The sequence below is a fragment of the Lepidochelys olivacea genome, assembly GCF_965140295.1.
Source record: "Lepidochelys olivacea isolate rLepOli2 genome assembly, chromosome: 2".
In the NCBI taxonomy this organism is placed as follows: Eukaryota; Metazoa; Chordata; order Testudines; family Cheloniidae; genus Lepidochelys; species Lepidochelys olivacea.
In genome coordinates this window covers 113,673,772-113,696,593 of record NC_140412.1, presented here as the reverse complement: position 1 = coordinate 113,696,593, position 22,822 = coordinate 113,673,772, and the positions used below count along the sequence as shown (strand labels likewise).

General features: G+C 42.6%; 1 protein-coding gene across 4 annotated transcripts in view; it reads right to left on the bottom strand.

The window, feature by feature from the left end:
* LOC311516243 (TBC1 domain family member 7) overlaps positions 1-22,443 on the bottom strand; it is a 28,914-nt gene extending 6,471 nt beyond the window's left edge. Inside the window, exons 1-6 of one of the 4 annotated variants that reach the window (XM_084620109.1) lie at positions 22,350-22,443; positions 13,505-13,624; positions 12,685-12,765; positions 8,839-9,026; positions 7,542-7,679; positions 4,280-4,425 (exon numbers count right to left, since the gene is read on the bottom strand). In XM_084620109.1, the coding sequence (XP_084476235.1) occupies positions 4,280-4,425; positions 7,542-7,679; positions 8,839-9,026; positions 12,685-12,765; positions 13,505-13,616 (665 nt within the window). In that variant the 5' untranslated portion in view covers positions 13,617-13,624; positions 22,350-22,443. Of the gene's footprint in view, positions 1-4,279; positions 4,426-7,541; positions 7,680-8,838; positions 9,027-12,684; positions 12,766-13,504; positions 13,625-19,597; positions 20,057-20,283; positions 22,031-22,202; positions 22,303-22,349 lie in introns of those variants that run through there. The other 3 variants (XM_084620107.1, XM_084620106.1, XM_084620108.1) reach the window with 3 other exon arrangements.
* Positions 22,444-22,822: the final 379 nt, after the last annotated feature.

Below are 22,822 nucleotides of genomic sequence, written 5' to 3'. Positions count from 1 at the left end.
AAAGGCGTCCAATGGGGAGCCTCTGGCGAGCCCGCATATCGAGCAAAGCTGCTGACATTTCCTGTTCTGCCTGGACACAAATAGGCCCACTCAGGGAGTTCCCCTCCTCTGGAAGATGACACTGACCACCTCTGGATGGAGTGACCACTCGTGGCAAGAAGAGAAGGACTTGCTGAGGAGATCAGCCAGAAAATGTTGGGCTCCCAGGAGATGACACGCCTCGAAATGAATGGCATGCTGCACACAAGTCCCACACACTGAGACCCCTTGACACAGGGGAGACAAGTGGGCTCCACCTTGCTTATTGATGTAGATCATCATGGAAGTATTGTCTATCAAGATCTGCATTCTTCTGCCCTTTAGGTAGTGTAAGAATGCCTGGCAAGCCAAGTGTACCACCCTGAGCTCCCTGACATTTATATAGAGGGAGCAATCCTCCTGGGACCAGAGGCCCTGCATACTGAGGTTGCCAAGGTGGGCTCCCCACCCCAAATCCAAGGCATCAGGAGACCAACGTCACCAAAGCGAGCAGGGCCACAAAGGGAACCCTTGCCAGCACCGATTGCGGGTCTGTCCATCAAGTCAAGGAGGACAGTATATTTGACAGAATTGTGACCACTAAGTTCAAATGGTGTCTGCCAGCGGTACAGACCAACCCCAGCCACACCTGCAAGGGTCTGAGGTGCAGCCATGTATGCTGGACTATGTAAATACATACTTCCATGTGACCTAGTAGCCTGAGGCAAACCTAAGCAGTCGTGAGCAGATGGGCTCTGATGCTTGCGATGAGCTCTGACATAGCTCGGAATCGGGTCTCCAGTAGGTAGCCTTTGGCCTGGGTAGAGTTGAGCACTGTGCCTACAAACTCTATTCTCTGGACTAGGGTCAGAGTTGATTTCTATTAGTTTATAAGGAGGCCCAGCACCTGACAGGTGGCTTATACCAAGTCAAGGCTGTGTTGGACCTGGGCTTGAGATGTGCCTCTGATAAGCCAGTTGTCAAGGTATGGGTAGATCTGCACACCTCAATGCCTCAGGTAAGCTGCCACCACAGTCGCACACTTCGTGAAAACCCTCAGAGCAGACGATAGGCCAAAGGACAGAGCCATGAACTGACAATGGTGCTGGCCTACATCAAATCAGAGGAATCTCCTGTGTCTGCAGAAAACAGAAATATGGAAATCGGCGTCCTTCAAGTCAAGGGCAGCGTACCAGTCTCCTAGATCCAGGGAGGGAATGAGAGAGGCCAGGGAGACTATGCAGAACTTCAACTTCTTGAGATATTTGTTGAGGTGGTGCAGGTCTAAGATGGGCCTGAGGCACCCCCATTGCCCTTCAGGATTAGGAAATATTGGGAATAGAACCCCTTCCCTCTCAGCTCTTGAGGAACTTCCTCCATGGTCCCTACATGTAGGAGGGATTCCACCTCCTAGATGAGAAAGTGCTCATGAGAAGGGTCCCTGAAGAGGGACAGGGAAAGGGGGTGGGAGGGAGGGGTGGAAGAAAACTACAGGGTATAACCAGCTGTTATGGTATTGAACACCCAACCATCTGAGGTAGTCTGGGTCCATGCAGTAAGAAAGGGGGACAAACAGTCCAGAAATAAAAGGGGGTGGGGATCCTGAGGTACTCTGGTACGCCATCCTTGGGCACACCCTCAAAATGCCTGTCAGCCCATCAGAGTGGATGCAGGACCCGACTAGGGGGTTGAGGATGACGGGGCAGACTGGTGACATTTGAAGCCTCTGTCTTTTCTCCTCTAGAGTCCCTGCCGAGGTGGACCCGAGAGCCTGGGTGGTGGCCAGAAGTGTCCTCTCAAGACTGGCAGTGTATACAGCCCCAGGGAGCATTGGGTGGTCCTGAAGTCCTTCAGGCCATGCAGCCTGGTGTCTGTCTGCTCCTAAAACAGAGCATTGCCCTCAAAGGGGAGGTCCTGGATGGATTGCTGCATCTTGTGAGAGAATCCAGAGGACTGCAACCATGAACTGTGCCGCATAGAGACCACTGACGCCATCAGCCACATCCAATGCCACCTGAAGGGAGGCCGTGGCCACTGCCTTGCCCTCTTCCATGATGGCCAAGAATTCCTGCCTTGACTCTTGGGGCAATGAGTCCTTGAATTTGGCCATCGAATCCCATATGTTGTTTTTGTATAGCCCCAGCAAAGCTTGCTGGTTGGCGATATGCAGCTGTAGGCTGGCAGTAGAATACACCTTCCTACAGAAAAGATCCACTTTCTTAGTGTCTTTATTTTTAGGGGTTGTGCTAGATTGCCTATCTGTCCCGTTCAATTGTGGCTGAGACCACCAGTGACCCTGGGGATGGGTGCAAATACATGTACTCAAAGCCCTGGGGAGGGACATGGTACTTTTTCCCTGCCCTTTTAGAAGTTGGGGGCACAGAAGATGGAGTTTGCCACAGTGCTCTGATGAGCTTCAGAACTCTGTCATGCACTGGAAGGGCCACCTTGGAGAGAGGCGCTGCAGCCAGAATGTTGAAGAGGCTATCGGTAGGCTCCTCAACTCCTTCACCTCCAACCCCAAGTTCGAGGCAACTCACTTGAGGAGTTCCTGGTGGGCCCGAAAATCATCTGGTGGCAACAGGATGGCAGGTCCTGCGACCGCCTCATCAGGGGAAGACGAGAAGGTGGCTGTCACTGCTGGTATGGCTGGCTTTCCCTCCACTACCAGTACTGATTGCACCGGAACCGCTGGGTTTCAGTATCGGGATCCGGTTCTGAGTTGAGCCAGTCGCATCAGAGCCAGGGTCCATCCTTCGGAAACTACTCAGGACGCCTGCTGGGAATATGGTCCCAGCATGGGAGGGAACCCCCAGGGGTTCCAACATTGCCACTGAACCAATGGCCCTGGCCCCAATGACGGACCTGCCTCTTCTTCGGCACAGGTGAAGGGAAGTGGTGCCGGGAAGAGCATGGTGCCAGTGGAGCACTCCGCACGGAGGCAAGCGTGCTCGGTGCCAAATCAGAACGGGACAGCTCTGAAGCTGGGCGGAGGGCGGCTTCCATCAATAGGGCTTTCAGCCAATTGTCTCTGTCCTTGAGAGGGCATAGCCTGATGCCCTTGCAGATCCTGCACTTCTCTTTGACGTGTCTCCCCGAGGCACTTAAGGCAGCTCATGTGTGGGTCACTCACGGGCATAGGTTTGTGACAGGCAGCACATGGCATGCCCCATCCCTGGGACAATGTCCCAGTTAAGACTCTAACTAAACAACTATTGTAACTATTTACAAGAGAAAAGTCTAAAACAGTCCAAGAAAACCACAAGGAAACTTGCAATCACAAGAAGCATTCCTGCAACTGTCACGGGCAATAAGAAGGGACTGAGAGGGTGTGTGGCTGGCAGTACCCCATATACTAGCGCAGGAGCACGGGGCTCCAGGGAGCACCAGAGCTGGCCCTACAGATACCATTAAGGGAAAAATCTCCAGCAGCTGTGCACTTGGGCGCGCACACACCTAACATGGAATCGACATGGGCAAGCGCTCGAAGAATTAATTCTCAGAGTGAAATGAAGAGGAAACAATTGTATTAAAATAAATAGGGGTGGCTTATGTTTTTAGATTTGTCTTTTGTTTCTCAGACATTGACAGAACAAGAATGCCACTTACCATGAGTGACTTATGCATTTTAAAGTAAATATTTTAAAAAACACTTAGCTACTACAGTGATAAACAGACTCCAATCCTTCAAGCTGGCATCTCCACTAGGGGCTCTGCTGGTGTAACTATACGAACATAGTTGTATTGGCAAAGGTTGTGTAGTGTAGACTAGCCCACAGTATGCTTTATTTTCATGAACTTTGTCATACTTAACATATCAAGTGCTATTTTTTAAACAAACTCTCCCACTACATTTTTAAATTAAATGACAATAAAGAGTAAACATTCATTTAGTGAAGCAATAACTGCAACTAAAACATCTGAAAATTTAGGTGCCTTTAGCCCGTATGTCACAAAATAGGGATTTGGGGTTTTAAATACGAAGAAGCTGAAAGTGGTATTAGCACATGCAGCCAAAATTATTAAATTTTAACCTCATCTTTTTTAAATACCAAAAAAATCCACACTTTTAAAAAGATCTTATATCTGTAATAAGTGGAGTCACATCAAATTTTGTTATGATTTCTAAATCAGTGCTACTTTAATCAGTTTTCCTCAAATCTAGTTCATATTCTGGGTGATGAAATAAGAGAAGTTATCTTCTACTAGCAGCTATACAAAGCTGAAATTCCTAAACAAACGAACACAAGAGAACACTTGCCTCTGTAAACTGGATTCAGGTAAACAGCCTGCAAAACACTTCTTAAACCAAAGATTGTAAGGAAGTTTGCTCACTGCAGAGCATGCCTTCAGATGCACCAGAAGTCTGTTATCTTCAACATTCAAATACTGTTCAAGAACTTTTGGCTGTAGAAAGAACAGGGAAATCAAAGTTTTAAATACCTCACATCAAATGGAATTCAGAGTTGATTCTCACTTTAAGAGAAGTGTCTCAAAATTAAACATATGTAAAAAGCAAATGCTAAAATATTAACATTAGATAATGTACTGCAAGGTCACATTCACCTACAGCAAGGGTTATTGAACTCTACAATTTGGCTGATAGCATATTTGCTAAACAAACTTCTGTTCACCCCTCCTAAAAAAAAGTCACCTACCATTATGAGGGCTTCTAAATACTGTAGTGTTTGTTCCTTTGTGTAGTAAAGAGTCAGAATTTCAGGTGATTATACCTGCACTAAACTTTCACCCTTTGGGGACCAATGTTCAATTGCTGCTACCATCACAAGTCAAACTGAGTTTAGTTCATCTCAAACCTAGCTCCATTTGAGCAATTCACAAAACCAACACACAATGCAGCAAAACAGGAGAAATCACATCTCAGAGCAAACCACTATGCAATGTATTAAAAGCATTGTTTGCTGTGCAAAAAAACGCCTGTCAGAAGTGCTTTAGGAAAGGCCAGCAGAATAGCATATAATGGTGGGGTTTAAAAAAAAAAAAAGAGTGAATTTAAAAAGTCATTATGCATTTATAATTCCAATATTTTTATATAAAATCACAGAAGTTTCACTATTTTCTGACACAGCTGGGCAAATGACTAATTTTTTCAGTTGTTAAAGGACAAAGATTTTCCTTTGGCTATATTCCAAAATTCCTATTTTTGGTAGAATACATAAAACTATTGAGAAAAATCTGGGAGCGAAGGATCTATAGCCCCTTCTCTTGCTAATGGGAACACTTGTGAAAACACCCCTTCAGGCATACAAACACTAATAATTATGGCAATTGATGTAGTTGTGTTTATTAACTCCAGTAACAGATGGCGGGTTTACAAAACAACTATTTTATAACAGCACCATGTACAGTATCTACATTAAGGGTTTGAGCTTCTACTCATTGACTTCAATTTTGCAGAATCATGCCCACCGGTATGTATTTACATGAGTGGACACTGTTTATGAACAGGTTTCTTACTGTAATGTTATTTGACAAATTAGAAAGGTCTAGATAAAGCAATAGATTTCTTATAAATGCTAGTAAACCCAAAAAATTTTTCTTCAAGTTGCCTTTAACAAAGAAATTCTGCAGAAACTCAATATTACCTGCTTTAAATGTCCACTAACAAAAGAACTCAACCTACTAAACTGACATTTTATTGCAATTTGATTCAAAATGTATTGTTTTCCTAAAACAAAATAACCTGTTCTCAGTTCAAAACCAGCACCAGCAACTGTTGCCTGAATACCGGCTAATGAAGGCTATGTGACACACAGCAGAAAAGACAGAACATTTTAAACAGCTCTACAAGTGGTCTGATGTGAAGTACAGAATTGTCAATGTAATTAGGCTTGTGACAGATTTTGTTTAAAATCAAAATAGTTTTTAAAAAGTGACTGCAGTTGTAGGAGTTCCAGTTGAGCTTGGATACAGTGACTCTAGGCATCCCTGTATTTATACCCTACACACTACTCCAATAATATTTGTACAAAATATGCCTTCTGAGTTATCATATGAAAGCTAAAAATATGCTGATTACTAACAATATTATAAAATGCATGTGTTAACCTCATATGCAAAGTTATAAATTCCCTCTGTATAACATTACTAGAACATGTTTAAGACCTGGTCTACACTAGAAAACTAGGTCAGTTTAATTAGGTCCATCATAGGTGTGAAAAATCCACACCACTGAGCAACACAGTTCCATCAGCCTAGCTACCGTCTCTCCGGGAGAACCCCTCCCATTGGCATAGGTAGTGTCTACATTGAAGTGCTGCAGCTGTGCCACTGTAGCATTTTAAATGTAGACAATCCCTAAAACAAAGACAGTTTAGCCTTGGTAAAGGTGATAAATAGGTCTATCTTACATAGAGGAATGTGGGTTTACCTCAATTTACACATTAACCAAAAACAAAGCTATCAAGCTAAGCCAGTCGGAGTTATCTTGAACCTGAACTCAAGGGACAGAGAATTAACATGGCTCCTGCACCTCAGAGAGACATAGGAGACTGAATACCCAGGAAGTCTTTCTGATTTGTAAGACAAAGACATCTCTTTGGGTATAAAAGGAACAGAGAGATACTATAGGGCTCCTTCACCTTAAGGAGACAAAGAAACCAAGCAATTTGATCTCTGTGATAGGTCTCGGCCAAGCCAACCAGGAAAAAGCCGGCAAGGACACTTGGTGTGAGAGAAACCATCTTGAACAAAGACTATATCTTGCTAGATTAAATTTTAGACTTTTTGATATGTGTTTTCATTTTTGTTTGCTTGTAACCATTTCTACCTTTATCTCTTTTACATGGTATCACTTAATCCATGTTTTTCTATTAATAAACTTGTTTTACTTTTACTATAAACCAACTCAGTGCTGTTTGAAAAGACGGATGTATTTACCCCAGTTAGATTAATAAACCTATGATGTACTGACTCTTTAACAGAGGGGCAAACTTAATATCTTCTGTGAATGCACACTGGTAAGGGCTGTGCGTTGCAGAGAAACATCTCTGAGGAGATCAGTGGTGATTATTACCTGCTAGGCAAGGTCTGGGCCAGGGGAGCCTTGAGGAGCTAGCTGGTGAGGGAGTCTAGCTGATGTAGCAGAGAGCTGAGACACAGTCTAGTTGCCTGCAAAACTCACTCTAGCTGAGGCACAGGGTAACCCAGTGGCTCACAGTGCTGGATATCCGCAGCAGCAGGTTAGAGATACAAAAGTTAAATCATATCTGTGCTCGAACCTGTACATTTTTGTTTAAGTCTAAAAATTTAATATGCAATTGAAACATGTTTTAGCAAACAAGACCAATTTCTTACACCCCAAAGTTTCTACCAGGGAATTTACAAAGCACAACTGGAGGCCTAGATTATTATTTTATAGTAGCTAGTGGCAGAATAGAACCAGGTCTACTGACTTCCAGTCCCGTGCTAGCTCCTAGACGCAGCTCCCAAGATGTTCAATGTGTACCAAGTCACATCTGCCCCCACTCCACCCAGTGTCTCTTTTCACAAACAATACTTACCAGCTGTGGTAACAAATCTTTGTATTTGTTGTTTAACTGATTCACAAAACTACTGACAAGCCAGTAGCAGTCGATATTATCCTCCACCACTTCCTCCATGGCTTTAGCTATGGCAAGAAACACTTCATCTTCTGGTTCCTAGAAAACAAAACAGAAAATTGGGATCCACATAATTGTTGGGCTGCCCATGTAAATTATTGCGATTCCCTGACCCGGTAATTTTGATAGATGAACTGGACAAATGTGCGAAAGGTGAAATGGTACTGACATAATTCAAGCATTTGGTAATAACTGCATAACTGTCTTTTCTGTAAAAACTGAAATAAACAAATAAACAAAAACAAACAAACAGGAGTTTATATTTTTAAATCAAAGTGACAGAAGTTTAGCATGGCTCAGTCATGTAATAGAAACAAAAAGTTCTCAGCATCAGGTGATGTGAGTCAATATTAATAGTGTGTGTTCTATCAAATAAATGGGGCCATCCACCTCCCTTTCACACCACAATGCTTGCTAGTTTATAGAACTGCTCTTTGTTTATAGATGTTGATGTGTACAGAATTATTTTGTTTTAGATAAAAGGCCACTTCTGTACACTTTTAATTACCTGGATACTAGTAAACTCTACCCCATGGGACAAGGCACCTTATTCCCAAAATACAACTCAATATGTACCTGAGATGCATGCTCTCTTCCTTTCACTAAATGTGAGATTTCCCTGTAACCAAGATTATATCATGCTCTCTGCTTTTAGACACATAAAGGGAACAGAAGTCATGGAAATTAACTATTAGATAGCAGGACTCCCATCATCAATGGTCAAGTAGTTCTGGAGCAGCACTAAATACTTTAATAAAACCCCAAAACAGCTCAGGCTAACAAAAATGCCAGGTTAGTAAATTGCAGTAACTTAGGAACACAATGTAAATTGCACTAAATCACTACTTTTAGTGGCCTGGCCCCAAGACATTCAGGAATCTCTGCTGCAGCAAGACTGTCATTTGCTTTAAGGCATTTTAGACAAAAAGAAATGAAGGTAGGAGCTAGAATAAAAAAGGCTACAAAGCCCAGAAAAAAATATATAGAAAAGCTTTTACAGCATAAAAGCTTATGCAAGATTTTTGGGAAAATGAACAAACGTACAGTTTGAGTAAAACCCAGTATTTGATATTAGTTCCTGTTTTACATTCACTTCATTTTGTCTCTGTGTATATCTTTTGTGCTATTAATAGTTTCAGTTTAATGTTTCTTTTGTTTGAAAGAGTTCTGTTGAAAGTCAAAATTAAAAATGACTGACCAGAGGAAAAGCCAAATTTCGAGGCAACCTTCCTGACTCCAGTTGATGCATGCGGAGGAAAACTTCAACCTGTGGGGTAGAATCCTTGATAAACCGAATTACTTGGAGGGCATGATACACATCCCTATATTGTTCCTTTCGGTACTTCATCACCAGAGCATGAGATTCATGGTGAGGAGGAATAATTCCTAAAAAAGGAGAGAAAAGGAAAGCAGTGAATCCCCTTTCTAGGGGGCTTTGCTTACTTCAATGTGTACTAATATTCAGCCTGCAGAAGATGTAGGTCCCAATCATGCAGCTCTTACTCACATAAGCTTGGTTAAAGTTACAGTATACACTCCTATAAAGTCAAGACGACACAGACCAAGCAAATAATAATATTTATTAAAACTGAAGGTCATGTGTTGACTGAATGCAGGAATGATTTATTCACGGACTTGGTTTTCTGATCCCCTTTTAGGCCTCAGCATCTGGCTGATCATTTTTTGTCCATGAGGTCACTGGAGGCTGGTACATTGAGAAGAGGTTTCATTGTTTGGAATGAGGGGAAATTAAAAGTTTAATGATGTAACAAAATAAATGCATTTTTAAAAAAATCTAAACTGCCATTGGCTTGGATTCATCTGTAGTATTTACTATATTGCGTTTCCTGTGTATTTGTGCTGAACCTTCCCTTTGTTTTGGAGATAAACATAGATGCAGAACAAATATTTTATTCCTTAGTAATAAAGGCATTCATGGTCTGACAGAAAAAACAAAATGGGCACTTCCTATACAAATGCCTTACCAACAGCATGACAAATCAGCAGTAGCCTAGATTGAAGAGCAGTGATACAAAAACAGAACAGTTCCCTTTCCAAAATTTTACAGTCCCTCTGAGAATATCAGGGATGTGTGTGTGCATATAAGTAACACAAAGGTACTGTGCAACTTTCTTATTTAATTTACATTACTCACAGTGGAACCTTCTTTGCAGACTTTACCAGAGAGATCAATCCTCCTCTGAATCAGTGGTGCGAAGTAATTTCAATAACACAGGATGAAACAATTTCAGGTAGAGGCCCCATAACCATGTCAACCAAAGAAGCATGTAACACACTAAATTTTCCTCACATAACACAGCTGATTATGTTAAACACCAATCTTTCTACCACCATTACAAGAAGCATAAGTTATCTTTCCACTGTCCCGATAAATGATTTATGATATCCATAACAGACTCATATGACATCTTTACTCTAGTGCTCTCTTAATTGAGCACTTTCCTTCATCCTAATGATTTCACCTCACTTAGGACTTTATTTTGCTACCACTGAAGTTAATAGCAAAACTGCCAGTGACTTCAAGAGTAAGATCCTGAAGAGGCCAAAGCAGAAATGCTCCCATGTATCACTAATGGTGTAAAACTAATCAGTAGTTTTGCAGGAACTAATCAGGAGGCGGCAGTCTTCAAAATTAGTCTTTAATCAGGTTAATCTGCTGCTTTTGCCTCTCTTTAAATGAAGGAGAATATTACTCCCAAGTGTTAATCCAGGAAATTGCAGAATTTGAGTACCAAACAAAACAGATATAGACACTTTTCTTCAAACTGCCAGAGCAAATCAGGTTGCATCCTAACAGCTGGGATTGAACAAGCCATCATAACTCAGCAAGTACATGCTGCTAAACTTACATGTTAAATCTAGATAACTGGCCCTAGGCAAACAGAGAAAAGGAAGTTTCAAAAAATGCGGTGAAGTCTATAAATCATTTCAGTGCAATAGACCCTCCACTTAGCTATAATGAGCCATACTTTGTTGAGGAAATTAAGCAGGATATGTATATGGCACACACTAACCCGGGAAGGCATCAGGGCCTGTCATCTTTCAAATCCAATTTCAGAAGTAGTTCACTGATGGGACTGCAACCCTCTTGCTAAACTAGTACATTTCTTTACAAGAGACATAACACTTCCCCACAGAAATGGATAAGGTTGTTGTTCCAAACATCAAGACAGAGATGTTTTGGATTGCAGTTCCTGATAAATGTTTACACTAAGAAAAATCCTTGAAGACATATTACAAGAAATTCTCCCTGCACTCAACTATCCCTTGTGCCTCAGCAGACCCAAGGTGTCTGCAGAATGCTTTACCCTATTCTGGGTTGTTTAACTGAAAAGAGTTCACATATTTAAAGTTTCCAGACTGAGTTCTAAAATGAGAATTTGTAAACATGTTTCTTATACTTGCTATATACTCAGAATCAGACTAAAATATAAGATGGTATATAAAAAGACATAGAAGGACTCGACCTATCCAACTTTTAATTGTATCATAGGGTTGTAAGATTCACAAATCATGGTATCTGAGGCAGTGAACAAATGCTACTGGCTCTAAACTGAATTACAACTTTGCACAGAAATTCCTTTGTGCAGTTAACAGTGCAGTTTTGGATGAAAGATCTTCTGCTGTTACTTCTGAGGAAGAAATATAGATGGTGCTAAGAACATTTTAAAGGATTCTAAATCTCCACAACTTTCAGTTACCTGTCTCAAGAACTGTGTTTATCCCTAAGCTTAACTCTGCTATTGCTCAGGGTTTCATTATGTATGATCATTTAATAAAAGGAACAGTATCACAAGGTTCAGAATCAACTTTTAGGTTTTGCACCAAAAAAGGGTTTACAAATCCTAACATGGACATTCATGAACTTTTAAAATAATTCACTTTTGAAATTATTTTTAAATAAAGAAAACAAAAAAATGTTTAACGAGAAAAGTTTTAGACAGGATTTAAACGTTCCTCTCTCTGGTGTTTGCAACCCAGACACTAAAGCATTGTATTGGTGCATGAGAGCCATGAAGTGACACTGAGCAGACAGAAGACTGACATTTACTACTCTATTTTTATGGTCATGATAACAATGAATAAAGTAGACAGGCAGACACAAATAGTTAAAAAAAATAGATTCCAAAAGTTATTTCAGTTTCAATGAACTAAAGCATTATTAGGGATTTAAGTACGGATTTTTTTTTAAAATGTTCAAACTGACATTCCTTTAAGGTTAGCTAATGTTTGAAAAGCATCCTAAAAGGTGAAGTTTGGCATGTTCATAGTTCTAAGAATTATTATTATTGCTGGGCTCTGCACACCCCCAGCTTCATTAGTTCACATCTAATAAATCCAATAAACCGAAAAAGCGGTTCCAAACCACAATTAATACTGTTGGAATTAGTAATTTGACTCACTTGCTACACAGAATCTAGGACTTGGCCTATTTATAGTCCCTGTTTCCTTCTCCTCTCCAATGGCAAATATCATTTAACATTAGAAAAAAAATTAGAGCAAAACCTTGTTGGAAAGCTTACTACAATAGGGAGTCTAACCATAGACCTATTTTATTAAATAATCAGTTCCATACAAATCCCTAACTTTTTAAAATCTAGTTTTGATCAGAGATTCAGTTTCACTCAGATGTCTAATTTTTTTTGACAATACTGAAAACTCTATTAGATGTCAGCTATTTATATTAAACATCCAACTTTACCCTCACTAATTTATATAATGTACATGACATTATAAGCACATTTATAGAAGTTCAATTCAATTACCTAATTTTGTAAAATTGCATGTACAAGAGTTCCCAAAATGTATGCATAAAACAGAGATTCAAATCATTGTTAACTTGCATGTGCAAATTAAATGTTCTCTGTGTGAAACTTCTGAGTATGCAGAAGCGGACCCATGGCTATCATTAGCAGCTGGTCACAAAAAGGAGTATTCCATGTCTTTACTACCCCCAAACAAATGACAAATACCCAGCTTATTCTTATTTCTACAGTTAAAACCACAGTCTCACATGTCATACCTAAAAGCACCTTCCACACCAGGATACGATACATGGATGGGAGAGGAAATCTTTGACTAAATGTGCAAAGCTTCTCAACATCTGCAAAGAAAGCAAATATTTCTCAAAACATTTTAAACTTGAAATATTTCAATAGTGGCATTGATTCACCGAAACAGGGCAACTCTTCAGTTGCAGATCTACATCTCCAAATTGCACTTTAAAAGGACTATGTATCAATAAAAGCTGATCAGTTTTGGTTCAAAATGGATAGAAGTGGCATACAAACTGCTCCAATGATTCTACTGAAAATTTAAATCTTAGCTTGATTTAAAATGAAGCCATAGGTACACCAGATCTAATCGGGGGGGGGGGGGGGGAGAGACACACAACTTAGCACACCTCAGAGACCAGTAGAAATAATAATCATATCACAATCCATTGTGACTTTGAGGAGGAGGAATTAGCAGCAGAAGCTGAGCAACTCTTGAACAAAAATTACTTTCATACAAACATTTTCAGTTTCTTGGCATAAAGAAGAAGAAGATGAAAAATAGCAAGAGGTTCTAAATAAAATATCCACTGCTTCTCAAATGCCCCTCCAGAAAGCTATCAGTACCACTGAAGTCTAGAATGTCCCCTAGTGATTTTAGATGCTACTCTCTATGCAACATTACTATTAATATCACAGTAAAAAACATAAAAAGTTTAAAGACAAAGGACCTGATTATCAGAGGTAGTAAGCACCAGCAGCTACCGCTGACTTCAGTTACAGTTGTGGGTTTTCAGCACAACCAAAAATCATGCCCAGATAGTACAGGAAATAGTGGAATCAACTAACCCAATCGATCATCTTTCAGTAGGATTTCCAATGATTTCTTTTCTTCAACACCACGAAATCCCACTTTTTCATAGTAGACAGAGCGGAAGTTTCTCTGAGAATCCTCAGCCATCTTTCATTCTGCAGGAGGAGATGGGGGAGGAGGGGTTCAAAAAAGTACATCCACAGTGTATTCTTACTTTAGAGAAAACTGCCTTTGTATATTGATGATAATTAAATTCCTTCATCTTTATGGCATGAGTAACATCTAGTGAATTTGAAAGACTTTCAAGGCACATGCATCTTTAGGCAGATGCTACTGAAATACAGACTTTGGACTCAGCAGGGTAGATCTAAGATTTTAGGGAAAATAAACTGGGTAATAAGTTATATTGCTTTAGAAAAATAAAGACACTTTGTTTTGCAAAATCAATTAAAACAATATATGATTATTTTGTGAGAAATCTGACTGCTGACAACCTTGGACAAGTAGAACTACTATCCAAGTAAAACTGTCAATACCTACTACACAAGGATAACTGAGGAAGCCAGAGATAGGCCAAGCTTACATCAGCCAAAAGAGCATTAAGCTCAAAGAGTACAGGTGGATGAATGCAGACTGTCAAAGACTATGCAGATTTCAATAAGACACTCACGTTGTCGTCATGCACTGCATCAACCACAACCGTAAGCTTGTCATTCCAGATCAAAGAAATATAAATAAATTATCCCTATATTAAAATATATGTTGTATATTATACAATGTGTACATTATATTTTGTGATAGAAAATCTCCATTGTGATTGAACTCAATTTTTTACAGAGAGGATCTCTTGTAATTTGAGGATTTGCAAAAGCTAAGACGCTGGAACTCAAGAGTAAAGAAAAACAATCCTGACCTTGATGTCCAAAAATATATGACAAATTTGACAAGAATTTTTTATTTATTTATTTTTTTACAGTGAATAGCACAAGCATAGAGCCTTTTCAGCTATGGTTCTCTAGTGGCTTGTAGAAGGACCAGGAACAAAACGTATTTATGGATATACACAAACGCCCTGATCTTGCAAAGACTTTTGAACACACTTAACTTTAAGCATACAATGAGACTATTTATGTTTCAAGTTAAGCCGGTGTGTAGGTCTTTGTTGGATCAGGGCCAAAATTAGCACCCAAAACCAAGAAGTAGTAAAAGATTTGTGTTTATTGTGTTTGATCGGATCAAGCTTAGATTTCAAACCTAGACAGACACTATTCACATTACTGGTGACATATCCCTCTTTGAGGATGATCCCAAAATGGCTCACTTACGTAAACACTTGAGACTTTTCACAAGCCAAGCACTGCAAGATTGGGCCTTTAAGAGTATTTATTGTTAATTTGTATTGCAGCAGTACACAGAAGCCCCATTATGCTAGAGATACTGGGTAAACAGCAAAAAACAAACAAAAACAAAAAAACCCCAAACCATTCCTGCCCCAAAGAGTTTTGAATTTTTACTCGTGTTTGACATATAGTATTTAGACAGCAAATTAGTCTCACTTCTCTTACAGTTGGTGGAGTGACATTTTAACTGATATTAAAGCAAAGGCACAACTAAACCTACAGTGACAGAATGCTAAAAATAAGAGAAACCTAAAAAACTATGGTACAACTGTACAGAGAAATGCTATTTAAACCGTCACCATAGCAAAAACATTTAATTTTGATTTACTTGAGAATCAGATAATATCCCCCCAAAACTGGAAAAACTACATTTTTGTCAGGCAACCAAACAACTTTAAAATCTTGACTTCATATGGTCAAATTGAATAGGAAAAACTGTCTTCAGCGTGTTAGTTAAGAGACCTCTGCAGGAAAAAAACAACTCCTCCTCCTCAATTGGTCTTTATATAAATATTTTCATTCTCAGAAAACACTTATTACCATGTTATTAAATCTAAAAGGCAGCAATTTAGGAATAAGTAGTAAAATACTATTAAACAGTCAGGCATGATGTAGACAGAGTGGTGCCCCTTTATAATAAAACGAAGCTTGAAAGGATTAGATTTTTATTGGTAAGCGTCAATTTTCCAGGACATGCACATATGGATGAAAAAATATTTCTGTCAACAATAGTCAAAGTAAGAAAAATGCTGCTTAAGAACTTACTAGGTCTTACTTACTTAAGGATATTTACTTTGTATATTTTGACATGTGATGTTGACAATTGGTTTTTAAGCATTATAAAGATTTAACTTTTTGAACGTCAATGTCTCATTAATTGTCTGACCCTCCCATAATCTCCTACAACTGTGAAAATTTAAATTGATAAAAATAAAAACATTGATAATATTCATCAAAATTATAAAAAAAAATTAAATTCTGCCAAGTCTATTTATTGCTATAATAGAACCTTATTAATCAGCACTTATACTAGGGTCCTATTCTGCAAACAATCCCAATGATTTCAGTGGGAGTATTCACTTACATAAAGTATGCCTAAGTATCTGCAAGGTCTTGACCTAGGAGGTTTATTTGCAGATCAAGTGAATTTTGCCAATCAATAAACAACAGAAAAGCAAAGACGCAGCATTACAAAATATACTTTGTTAATCTGATAAGCATAGTCTAGTTGATTATAATACCTCATACCAAGCTAGTAAAATGTCCTTTAGCATATTTTTGAAAATTAATATTCTCTTAGTAAAATGACGGAGTGGAAGATGGCAGCCTTCATGGGCCCACTCTGTTAAGTGAGAATTCACAACGAATGCCATCAACTCAGCAACCGAACGCCGCTCAGCAATTTCCAGGTCATTAGAGCAGCAACTCAACAAATCCTAAAGCTCCTCCTCAGGGCCATACAACGTGCCAAATAGGCGCTGGGATAAGAATCCTGCAACTTAATGTTGAAGGCCTCTGTCAGGGTTCCTTCCCCTCTCTGAACTCTAGGGTACAGATGTGAGGACCTGCATGAAAGACCCCCTAAGCTTATTTCTACCAGCTTAGGTTAAAACTTCCCCAAGGCACAAAGTCTTTGCCCTGGGATTAGGTAAACGCTGCCACCACCAAGTGATTTAACAAACAATCAGGGAAAGGACCACTTGGAGTTCCTATTTCCCCAAAATATCCCCCCAAACACTTACACCTCTTTTCCTGGGGAGGCTTGAGAACAAACAAGATGAGCACAGACCAGCCTTGGAGTTTTAAGACCCAAAAAACCCAATCAAGATTCTTAAAAAAACAGAACTTTATTAGAAGAACAGAAAAAGATAAGAGAACAACTCTGTAAGATCAGAATGGAAGATAATCTTACAGGCAGTCAGATTCAAAACATAGAGAATTCCTCTTGGCAAAACCCTAAGTTACAAAAAGACACAAAAACAGGAATACACATTTCCTCCAGCACAATGAATTTCACAAGTCAAAACAAAGAAAACCTAACCCAGTATGTAGCTAGATTACTTACTAACATCACAGGAGTTGGAGGGCTTGCATCCTTGATCTGTTCCCGGCAAAGGTATCACACACACAGACAAAAGCCTTTCCCCCACTCCAGATTTGAAAGTATCTTGTCCCCTCATTGGTCATTTTGGGTCAGGTGCCAGCCAGGTTACCTGAGCTTCTTAACCCTTTACAGGTAAAAGGACTTTGCCTCTGGCCAGGAGGGATTTTATAGCACTGTATACAGAAAGGTGGTTACCCTTCCCTTTATATTTATGACAGACTCTCATTGGCAAAATTCAAGTACCTTGGAAACTTGCTGAAGACTTACAACATCGATGTCCTCATGTTGCAAGAGACCCATCCATGTTGGCAATGACCAACAGGCTAGGCACTACCATATCTATGGATACAACCTAATGACTAGCCATTATCATCCTAAATATGGCTTGTCAATATACATCAAGGACACCATCACAGATTTCAATGTTATTCCATCAACCAAACAGGAAATCACATTTACCACAACTATCAAAGTAGGGGAGCTCCACATGATCAAGGTCTATAAAGCCCCTAGCTCAAGATGGCCAAAATCGTCACTACCCCGCACTCCTATTCCATGCATCTATGCAGGTGATTTTAATAGTCACCACACTATGTGGGACTATAAAACAATAGAAATTGATGGCGAAGATCTCATGGACTGGATATCTGCACAAGACTTACAACTAATCTCATCGTAACATGTGAAGTACTATCGGCATTTCCAAACAGCCAACACAGGCCTATAATGATATACATAGGCATAGAAATTCCTGTGTTCTTTTTGAAATAGGTACAGTACCATGATGGAATTTTGCTAAAGCTGACTGAGATGCCGACAAACAGACTGTTGAGAAAACCACTGCAAGGATTCCAGCAAGACTGAAATGCTACCAACGGTTCACAGAGCTCCTGAAAGGAGCTGGAAAGAACATTCCCTCAGGCTTCCGAAAAAAGCACACTCCCTGCTGAAGGAGAGACGCACAGGAGTTGCTCTGGCAATACAATCAGACCAGGAGCTCTCATACCACAAAAGCCCTGCTATACTCCTTTGACACAGCAAGATGCCAGTGCTCTCCTGATTGCGTGCGAAACCTTGATTTTACACGTTCAAGTTGTCGAGCCTGGACACAACTGTGACGTCTTGGGGCTGCTAATCCCACAGAGTACTGGCCACCAAAAATCTGGCCAAACTCGATAGCCTCCAAACTGGTGGAGAACACAGAAGGACCACTTGATAAACACACAAGAAGAGAAGTGTATCAACAACTCTACCAAACCCATCAATCCCACAAGGAGAACCTTTCACTATCAGTATTGAGGAAATAAAAGGACTTGCAACGATGAAAAAAGGGAAGGCTGCAGGCCCTGACGGTATTCTGCCAGAATTCCTCCACCATCTCGGCCCCAAAAGACTACAATGGCTAGCAACATTGTACTTAATTACCTTAAGGACAGTACAGAACCCTGAAATATGGTGTGAGTCAATGGTAACTGCCATTCCAAAGCCTCGAAAGCCCCCTGATGAAGTGGGAAGCGATAGGCCAATTTCTCTACTATAAACGACCTATGAACTTCTTGAGCATATCATCCTCAAAAGAATATATCCTTTTTCTGAGCCGATTATCCCTGTCGAACAGGCAGGTGTCCGACCAAAACATAGTTGCTGTGACCAAGTTCTGGCACTCACAACTCACACTAAGGCTATCAAAAAAACCCCTAAAGACTGGTGCAGTATTTGTTGCCTGCTGTGGACCATGCTGAGTAACAGATGCCTATAGGTGTCCTGGGTAATAAGAACAGCTCACCCTGTATCATAAACAATGGGCTACCACAAGGCTCTGTACTTGCGCCAACCCTTCTTAATATTTACGTAAGTGACATGTCTCCAGCTAAATCACGAAAATGTGGATATGCAGATGATCTTGTCATGACAATCCAAGCAAAACTCCAAGACATTGAAAAAGCATTAACCGAGGACCTCCAAAATATGGAATATTATTTCCGGAAATGGAGGCTCAAACGAAACCCTAAAAAAAAAATAGTAAGCACATTTCATCTTGATAGTAAGCGTGCCAAAAACACACAAAGTAGCTTTCTATGATAAAAATGTGCAACACGATTACTCTCCAACGTATCTCAGAGTGAAACTCAACCCCACCCTCACCTTCCATGACCATCTTGAGAAGGTAGCTGCAAAGATAAAAACAAGAGCCAACATAATCCCCAGAAACTAGCAGGTACAACCTGAGGTGCATTAGCATTGCTAACATCTGCAATTGCACTTTTATATTCAGTAGCTGAATATTGTGCACCAGTATGAAGCAGATGCAGCCACACATAACTTGTGGATAGCCAGCAGAATACAGTGATGCGGTGCATCACGGGAACCCTTAAGTTGACTCCAACACCCTGGCTACCTGTCCTGTCTAACATCGCTCCCCCGCTGATACAACATTCGATGAAGCTCAGCGAATCCAGGAAAACAGATGTCTTCCTATTCACCAACATCTTGACAACCCCCACATGCAACGCCTTAAATCCTGCAAGCCTTTCTGGGAACATTCGTTTCGCCTCATACAACCAGGCTATGATCAGGATGCTTGGAAAGTAGATTGGGCTAAACAAGACTTAAAAAATAAGCACCTTGTGCCAGATCCCACACAGAAGGTTCCTGGGTTTGACCTTCCACAGTCATCTTGGTCAACTCTGAACTGAATTTGAATCAACCATGGTCGATGCAGATATCTAATGCACAAACGGAAAATCAAGGACTCCTCGGTGTGCAAGTGCGGTTCCCATCGAATATATCACTACCTACTGCCCAGCTTATAAATATGAAGGAGGCATTAGTGCAATAAATTCTGCTACTCCTAATGTAGGCATTTGGCTTGATCACCTTCACGTGAAATTGTAGTTGCTGCTCTACACCAGCCATACAAAAGAAGTAGTAGAATGACACCTTACTTCACCACCTTGCCATAAAATCTTTGCAAAGAGGGAACAACCATCTTCTGCCATGCACCTTATGGAGCTATGTGGATTAGCAAGGTTCTACAGCATACACTCATTCTGGAGAAGCAGCAAGTGACACTTCTACTGTGTTGGTCCATACACACAGCTCATATTTTGTAAGTTTTCTGCAAATTTCACCATTTACAAAGGAAAAGCTTCTAGCATATATTTATTTGGGAAAGTGGGGAAGGGGTCACCTACCCCAGGGACGAAATTAAAACTACTAACACAAGCTCCCCTCTTTGGCACCCCAATTCATACCACTCTCCTCTCCCTACCCGCCTCCTCCATCGAGGCCAGGGGTGTTTGACACTTACCAGAGATACCAGCTGCACGGAAGGAAATAATGGGGGTGCTATATTGGGCGGAAGGGAACAGCACCCTGCTACAGGAGCTAGATGTTGACAGCGAGGAAGCCAATGGGTGGGTGAGTGGCTGACGGGGAGGGGGATAGGGGAGTGAGTGTCGTGCTACAGAGGGAGGAAATGGCTGAGGGAGTCAGGTAGCATAATAGCAGAATGCTGTAGGGGGCAGGTGAGCAGATGGTGGAGTACCAGAGAGGATAGTAGAGTGCTATCGGGGCTGGGAGGTGGCTATAGGCCAGTGGGGTGCTATAAGGGCAATGGCTAGAGGTCAGTGGGGTGCTATAAGGGCTGGGGGGTGGCTATAGGCCAGAGGAGTGCTAAAAGGGCGATGGCTAGAGGTCAGTGGGGTGCTATAGGGGCTGGGGGGTGCCTATAGGCCAGTGGGGTGCTATAAGGGCGATGGCTAGAGGCCAGTGGGGTGCTATAAGGGCTGGGGGGTGGCTATAGGCCAGTGATGTGCTATAAGGGCTGGGGGGTGGCTGGAGGTCAGTGGGGTGCTATAAGGGCTGGGGGGTGGCTATGGGCCAGTGGGGTGCTATAAGGGTGATGGCTGGAGGTCAGTGGGGTGCTATAGGGGCTGGGGGGTGGCTATGGGCCAGTGGGGTGCTATAAGGGTGATGGCTGGAGGTCAGTGGGGTGCTATAAGGGCTGGGGGGTGGCTATGGGCCAGTGGGGTGCTATAAGGGTGATGGCTGGAGGTCAGTGGGGTGCTATAAGGGCTGGGGGTGGCTATGGGCCAGTGGGGTGCTATAAGGGTGATGGCTGGAGGTCAGTGGGGTGCTATAAGGGCTGGGGGGTGGCTATGGGCCAGTGGGGTGCTATAAGGGTGATGGCTGGAGGTCAGTGGGGTGCTATAGGGGCTGGGGGGTGGCTATGGGCCAGTGGGGTGCTATAAGGGTGATGGCTGGAGGTCAGTGGGGTGCTATAAGGGCTGGGGGGTGGCTATGGGCCAGTGGGGTGCTATAAGGGTGATGGCTGGAGGTCAGTGGGGTGCTATAAGGGCTGGGGGTGGCTATGGGCCAGTGGGGTGCTATAAGGGTGATGGCTGGAGGTCAGTGGGGTGCTATAAGGGCTGGGGGTGGCTATGGGCCAGTGGGGTGCTATAAGGGTGATGGCTGGAGGTCAGTGGGGTGCTATAAGGGCTGGGGGGTGGCTATGGGCCAGTGGGGTGCTATAAGGGTGATGGCTGGAGGTCAGTGGGGTGCTATAAGGGCTGGGGGGTGGCTATGGGCCAGTGGGGTGCTATAAGGGTGATGGCTGGAGGTCAGTGGGGTGCTATAAGGGCTGGGGGGTGGCTATGGGCCAGTGGGGTGCTATAAGGGTGATGGCCGGAGGTCAGTGGGGTGCTATAGGGGCTGGGGGGTGGCTATGGGCCAGTGGGGTGCTATAAGGGTGATGGCCGGAGGTCAGTGGGGTGCTATAGGGGCTGGGGGGTGGCTCCGGAGGGTCGGGGCGCTACAGCGGGTGGGGTCACTGGAGCTGTAGGGACCGGGGGAGGAGCCCGTAGGGCGCTGGGGGGCCACGACCCGGGACTGGAGACTCCCCAAGCCGCGGCCCCGACTCTCTGCAAACCGTGCGCTGAGCGGCGGCGGCGGCGGCGGCCCCCCCCGGGCCCGCAGCGCTGAGCCCCGGCCCGGGCCCGGCCACAAACACACGACGGAGGCGGCGCCCAGCCCGGCGCAGGCGCCGCCGACCTGCCCGGTGGAGAGGAGGCGGGCGGGCGCTGGGCTGGAGGGCGGGCCGCGGGAGAGACACTCGCTCAAATCCACCCCCAGGCTGAGCGCAGGAGAAACACCCCCCCCCAGCCCCAGCCGTGCCCCTGCCGGGGAGCGCGCCCCCTTCCCTGGGCGAGGGAAGACAGACACACGCACCCCCGCCAGGTCCCGGGGGAGACTGTGACCCGGAGAGCAAGTCCCAGCTCCGTCCCACGTGGGAAGAAGGAGACGGAAACACTAGGAGTCCCATGCTGCCCTGCCTGCTGCCCCCCGCGGGAGAAGGGAGAAAAATCCAAACCTTACTCCTCAGGGTGGGATTTCATAACAGCCAAGGTTTCCGTATTGCAACTGCCAAGCGCTCCAACAACCGCGAGATCTTTAAAATAAGAACCGGTGGGGTTTTCTAATTTGCCTTGGAGGCTTTGAACTTGTGGGGTTTACGGTCTGAAGCTTTTCTATGCAATCAGAAGGGCTAGAAACCTTTTTTGAAATGACAGGTTTCAGAGGAGCAGCCGTGTTAGTCTGTATTCGCAAAAAGAACAGGAGGACTTGTGGCACCTTAGAGACTAACCAATTTATTTGAGCATGAGCTTTTGTGAGCTACAGCTCACTTCATCGGATGCATGCTCACGAAAGCTTATGCTCAACTAAATTGATTAGGCTCTAAGGTGCCACAAGTCCTCCTTTTCTTTTTTTTAATGGGCTCTCTGAGTTTCTTTAATAACGTCACTCCTGGAGCTGAGTCTTTAAGAACAACACCAAACACCAAGAGACTC